This window comes from Coloeus monedula (genome assembly GCF_965178545.1).
Source record: "Coloeus monedula genome assembly, chromosome: Z".
Taxonomy (NCBI): domain Eukaryota; kingdom Metazoa; phylum Chordata; class Aves; order Passeriformes; family Corvidae; genus Coloeus; species Coloeus monedula.
The window spans coordinates 52,534,442-52,541,063 of NC_138822.1; the positions used below are offsets into that span (position 1 = coordinate 52,534,442).

The 6,622-nt window shown below is 43.1% G+C and overlaps 1 protein-coding gene across 2 annotated transcripts in view; it reads right to left on the reverse strand.

Moving 5' to 3' along the window:
- HOOK3 (hook microtubule tethering protein 3) overlaps positions 1-6,609 on the reverse strand; it is an 87,375-nt gene extending 80,766 nt beyond the window's left edge. For both annotated transcript variants that reach the window (XM_082301642.1, XM_082301643.1), the window contains exon 1: positions 6,480-6,609. In XM_082301642.1, coding sequence (XP_082157768.1) covers positions 6,480-6,536 — 57 coding nt within the window. In that variant the 5' untranslated portion in view covers positions 6,537-6,609. The remainder of the gene's footprint in view (positions 1-6,479) is intronic.
- Between the last annotated feature and the right edge of the window lie 13 nt (positions 6,610-6,622).

Here is a 6,622-nt window from a genome sequence, read left to right on the forward strand (position 1 = left end):
ATGAGTAAGAAAGATTTAGCAGTTAAAAGACAGGATTAAGAGAAAGCTGGCACTAAGTTTTCACCAGATTAAGAAATTTCAGACTTAACAGATTCTAGAACTGGTAACACAGATGTATAGCACACCACTAAAATTAGCATATCTTGCAGTTCAAGTCTTATCCGTTTTCTTACTTATATTTCAACAAACAGTTTCCTGAACTTCATGGAATTCTGTGCAGAACAAGATTTTTCAGAGGCTGACCAAATTCCATCGTTCCTTAATAAAAAGGCAGGAGCCACCATGTAACAGCATCTTTTGACATTGTCCATAAAATAAAATCATTAACCCTGCCAGAGTGATCAAGTCATGTTGTCTGGTTGTTTTTTTTTTTTCCTAGCCACAAAAGGGGCAGTACAGTTAATAAAACCAAACATACACACAGAAAACCACACAAAAAATAAAAGAAGAAACAAACAAAAAAAACCACAAACATAAATTCTGTCACAGTTAGTTACACACTTATTTCTATTTATTCCTACACTGAAGTGAAACTATGGATACCTTTGCTGCCATGGCAAACAAGTTCACTCAAAGATTTATCTTACGTAATCCTGAAATGTAGAAAGGCTGTAACTCATTTAATAATTTGCAACACTGGAATGAATAAATTACAGAGGCTCATTTCCCCGATCTATTGTGCCCAAAATATAAATCATGTGGGGTAAAATATGCATTTGTTGCTTAAGTATCCTAACTTAGCTACCGTGAGAGACTTAGCTTCAAATGGGAGCTCCACAGAGGACACAAAGCACCACATTTCCAGCATGACACACTTTTGCAAAGAAGCTTGCAGCTAAACGGCATGAAAGAGCCCTAGGAATCCCAGGACTAAAGCACATTATCATCAGATTTACAATGCATCTTCTTGTGCAATACTTCCTCCACTACCTGCATCACTTCAAAGACATTTCCTGTATGCCCCCTTTGAAAAGCTCCCATCCCTTTGTGGCCCCAGCTAGTCCACTGAAACACAACTCTAGCTTTGTATTCATTCAGAAGCTTCTGCCTGCCACAGGCAGGAGTGGAGTGCTGGCTGGATTTCCCCGCCCTTAACCTTAGAGAGCTTTTCCCTTCACTGAAACCCTTCTCCTCCTTTTCACGCTCTTTGTTCTCCGCCCTGAATGAGCAGTACTAAGGAACTCACGGGAATGACTTAAGTCATGTATGGCAAAGGCAGGCAGAAAAACAATACAAGCATACTCTACAGGGCACGAAACCACCACCGGTAGTTAAGGGAAAGAGTTAATCCCCCTCCCTTCCCTGTGTGGCAGGACCTGCCAGGTTGTTGGCACCAAAAGCCACAAGGACACTACTACTCTCTTTCCCTCATGGTTTTTCCAACCATGCATTCCTGCCTTAACCTTGTACTAGTGTTGGTTGCCATGTGGCAAATAACCTTGCTGTCGTTTGCGCGTTTTTTTAATTAATTACTAGGACTTGCAAATTAAATTGATTAAACAACCCCAGACTTAGGCTCTGAAGTTGGGGGCACTTAACAAAACAAATTAGGCAACGACCTTTCTAAACGACCACACTAGAGTCAGCCAAGAAAGCAGAGAGCAGCAAGTGCAATTGTGTAGCAGGGGAGAGATAAGAGGGGCTCACCGCTCAGCTTGAATGTCTGCAATTGCTCTACAAAAGTCAAACATATTGCACCACAGATCTCTAATGGTCCAGGAAGAACAGAATGTTAGAATATTATCTTCAAGTTTACAAGCCCCAAAATGTCACAATTAAGGTGGACAATTGTGCAAAATTCAGTTTGACTTAATCTCTTTGAAACATCTGTATTTAAGTATTTCAGAGAAGATAGAAACAGTTTTCTCTCGACACCTCCCACTTTGAGATTAACAAGATAACAGAAAAGTTGTTTCCTTTACACTCTCTAAGGTTCACAGTTCCTAGGAGGAAAGTCTGTTTCTTCTCCAAGTAACATCTTGCAACCCTTCACCAAAAAACATGAGGGGGCCGAATTGGGAGCTGAAATTGAGCACATACTAAATCATATCTAAATTTTTTTTTTCCGAGAACTGCTATAAACATACACTGTATAGAACAGCTCTCCAGGAAGGAGAAAACAGAAAAAAACCCAGAATTTTGGACAAGGCCCCAAAGAATGAAAATCTAACAGTGTCAAAGAGTACGCATGATGAATAATGCCTGCACCTCCAAATTCTGCGTTCAGTTTTCCTTTCTCAGGTTGACTTAAAAGATGGCAGGGAACATATACAAACTGTACCCTATTATCTTTAATTATCGTACTCCTATGTTATCAGCCTTCTATAACTTGCTCTTCAATGTGATCTTGAAGAGAACTTCCTCTTTCTTCCTGACCTCTCAGCAACACGTTAAAAAAAACCCTATTACCTAATAATGGTGCTAGACACTTCAGCTCCTTCAAACATGGTGAATGTTACACTCAGAATATCACAGAAACACCTATCCCTTTAAAAGCTGGAGCAACAAATTCTGTACTTAGTGAGAGGTCATAAAATATAAGAAAAGGTTGCTCAGCCTACTGGTCTTTCACATTAGTTACAGGGGCTGTCATCTGCCAGGTTCCTCAAGCCACATTCCATGACTGCTGACAAGTTCAAGATTTTTGCCCTCTGAACAGCAACATATTGTACTCAAACAGAATAGTTGTCTTGATCCACTGTCGTCATCATCAACACAATCAACCACTCCTGAAACATGTTGCTTTTTTCAAGAGGTAAGACATGCTGATGCAATTATATTATCAGGAGAAAATGAAACTCTACAGCTTTATGGTCAGTGGCCAAGGATTGGAAGAAGGTGCAATTTAAACAGGTATAGCAAGTTGCCTACAATCTTGGCAGCCACAAGAAACGAGAGGAGTACATAAAAACGCAAATGCACAAGCATCGAGAGCAGCATAATCTGAAAAAAACATAACTGGACAGTACGGAAAAACAGCGTCCCCAATAAACTCCAGCAATTTCTCTTTGAAGAGTGCCTACCAAGCACTTGCAAGCAGCCTTCTTGAGGAATCAAAATCTGTTTCAGCAGTTGGTCACATGGTCTCTGTACTTCATACTACCACAGACAAATCCTTACAGTTGGGGATAGGCCACGACACAGAATACAGCGATGCACTGTACTGAGGAGATTTTTCAGCCAAAAAGGCAGAAATGTCAGAGAACTCACACCACATAAATGACCAAAGTGCTTGTGAAATAGAGAATACTGAAACAGGAGCCTTGCAGTGTTTAGAAAGTTCTCACTTATCACAAAAGTTTTAACAGAAACTTCGGCCTTGAGGGTTGGAAAAGAAGAAAAGCAGACAAGATGCAGCTTGGTGGAGGCAGCACATACTAAAAAAAGAGATATTTGTCATAATGAAAGAAAGTTCATGACCTGTCCACATCAACTTACTACTTACAACCACTTAGCAGCAACCTTTTTGAGGAATCCTCCTGTTTATATACCAGTGCTAAGCAATCTTTTCAGTATCATACCTTAGTTCTGTGCTAAAAAAGAAAACTTGTCAGGTTACGTAGCAAAAGCCTATAGCCATCACAATGATTTCACACATATTAAAGTACAACTGGCACAGTTGACAGCGCTTCATGTTTTCTGAAATGCCTCAGCTATGTACCTAAGTTGAGAGGACTCCTGACACCACACACACACACAAAAAACAACCCAAACTGAACAATAAAACCCATGTGTTCATATGTGAACCAGTCTTAACTTTTAAGCAAAAAAAGATGTTGTCAATCTCTTCTTAGATACACTGAAACAACTTTAGTATCATTGCAGGTATATCTCACAGACGTTTTTCTAAACTGCCTTGGCTGAAGCGCACCTTGGATAACAATTCCACAGTGCGTAGGATAGTCTCAGAAGAGGTTTGTGGGAGATTTTTGGTAGAGCAATAGTTCTACAATTACAGTAGGTTGCAAACAGTGCTGAAGTGCAATATCAATTTTGAGAAGCCTGTACTTGGTCTCCAGTCCTTCGTTTAGTTTTGCTCACGTTGCCACTACTGTGGCTGTCTCAAAGTAACATCATGGTCACCTACTAAAGTGGTAGGAAGTCAAAGGTCACCCAGCTGTTTAAAATCCTGAACAAAAATTATTTAGGAACCCATTTAATGACACTGTCAGAGGGGTGAAAAATTAACAACAATTACACCCCAAGCTAAAGCCTAACAACAAAAATGGGTATTGGCAAAATATTAAAAAATAAACCGAAACATATTCAGATGTAAGCAGCTTGCCCCAGCTTAAACACAGTGGAACAGAAATCACAGGCATGCAAGGTAAAAAGCCTAAGCAATATTCTCCTTCATTAAAATCATGAGCTGGCAGACGGAGGAGCACTTTCTTCTCACCCTATATACATCTGAGCAAACATTCAGTCTAGGCAGAACAGGTTCTCAGACTTGCAGAAACCCTTATCTACTCAAAACACAGACAAACCAGTTAAAGTACTTCTGTATGAATGTTAAGCAAGCAACCTGGGAGGTTAAACCTGTTCTACTGAGCAGCCAGCTTCTCTGGCATAATGGGAAATGACTGGTCTTCCCAGATGTGCATAAACAGTTATTAAGACAGCTCTACCCTCCTCTCTAAATGAACGGTTTCCCAAGAATCACTATGGGACTTGAGAGAAAGCCAAGAAAAAAAAAGCAACTTCTTTATAGACAGTAAGTTTCACTGAAGAACAAAAAACCTCATTGCCTCTTCTGCAAGTTTCATGTATTCTGGAATAAACTGAAGTCACCTTTCTTCTTTTTACTGAGTCTGTTTCACAGCCACATTCACACATAAATGATGAAACTGTAAAAATAATCCATAACTTCATACGTTCATCTCAGAATCAAGATGACCCATTTGAATGCTGTTTTAAGAGAATTTACTATTTCTGCTAACCAAAAAAGCTGCAGCTAGTTTCTTCCTTAGCTCAATGTTTGAGTGGGTGGAAAGGTGAGAAGTGTAAAGGGATCTGTGTGGACCATTACTACAGACAGGACCAGGCTCCACTGGATAGGTACAGCTTCAGGAGTGCAGATTATAAAGACTGAGCCTCTCACTCAGCTTTTCTTTGCGGGTATTAACACCCATCAACTTCCTCATATTGGGACTTTTCATCCCCCATACTTAAAGGGGAAAGCATGAAAAGCCAAAAGCAAGACAAGTGGCCAACCATAACAAAGATAGAAAACTTGGCAGGAATGTGAAGGAAAGAGAAACTGGGTGACTTATTCCAGACTTACGCGAAGCATTTCCCCAAAAACCTCTTTCCCAATATCGTTGCCTTCTACACTTTTCAGGCCACTTGTTCACCTCTAACAATAAATTCATTTCCCTTGCTTATCCTTTTTGACTTTCACTGAAAAATCTAACCTGTTATTCCCCAGGAACTTACTCATCACCATCAGAGATTCAGTCAGTTTTGGCCTCTCATAGAAAAAATGTCTAAAAATTTCTGACTCTATTTAACAATCAGCTGTATTGCAGAGTTTCATATTCTAGGTATTTACTTGGCAATTTTGCACATAGAGAGGGGAAAAACCCCAAACCAAAATCCAGTGGTTTGAAACAACTAGTCAATAACTCAGCTACTACAGAAACACAAGCTCCACGTCTGTGTTACAGTCATTGCTCAGACTACAGAGTAGCTGCAAACCCAAGTTTAACATCCACTACATTTTGGCAGCTCTTTGAGTGACAGCATAACCTAAAGACATTTTTGGAAGAAACTGCAAACATTAAAGTGGTATAAATCAATTGCTATTATAAGATCATAGAATGGTTTGGACTGGAAAAGAACCTTGAAGATCATCTGGTTCCAACCCCTCTGCCATGAGCAGGGACACCTTCAGCTAGACCAGGTTGCTCAGAGCCCCATCCAGCCAGGCCTTGAACACCCTCAGGGATAAAAATATCACCTCTTAGGTTGATACTGTAATATCCTCGACCTCATCGGGGAGTTCTTCTCTCGAGACACAAGCACTGCTTAGAAACAGACAAAAAACAAACAGGCGGAAACGCAAGTTTCTGATCAAAAAGGCGGCCTTGCTGGTCAGAGCAGCGGGCGGGGGCGAACAGCGGGGCACTGACAGACCGACGGCATAGCAGGAAAAGGATCAGAGCCACGGCCTGCAGCTCGCCCGCCCAGCCCGGGCGCACCTGGGGGCGCTCCCGCGCCGGCCCCCCGGCCCTTTGTTTCCCTGCTGCAGGGGCAGCGTTGAGGCAGAGCACGGCCCTGCCCGGGCACCCCCGGAGCGCCAATATAAGACGTAAACAAGGCAGGGCCGGGCCGCTCGAGCTCCGCCGACCCCGACCCGGGCGCGGTGCGGGCCGCGGGGCCTCTATCGCCGGAGCGGAGGCGCAGCGGGGAGGGAGGCGCCCAGCGCCGCGGCCCTGCGGTGCGGCACAGCTCGGTGCGGGCGGGCAGCGAGCACTCACCCAGGTGAGCAGGCTCTCGCCGAGCTCGGCGCGCTCCAGGCTCTCCACGTTGAACATGGCGGGGCTGCGGGGCCGCGGCCGGGTCGGTACCGCCGGTCCCGCCCCGCCCCGTCCCGGGCCGGGCGGTGGCGCCGACACGTCAC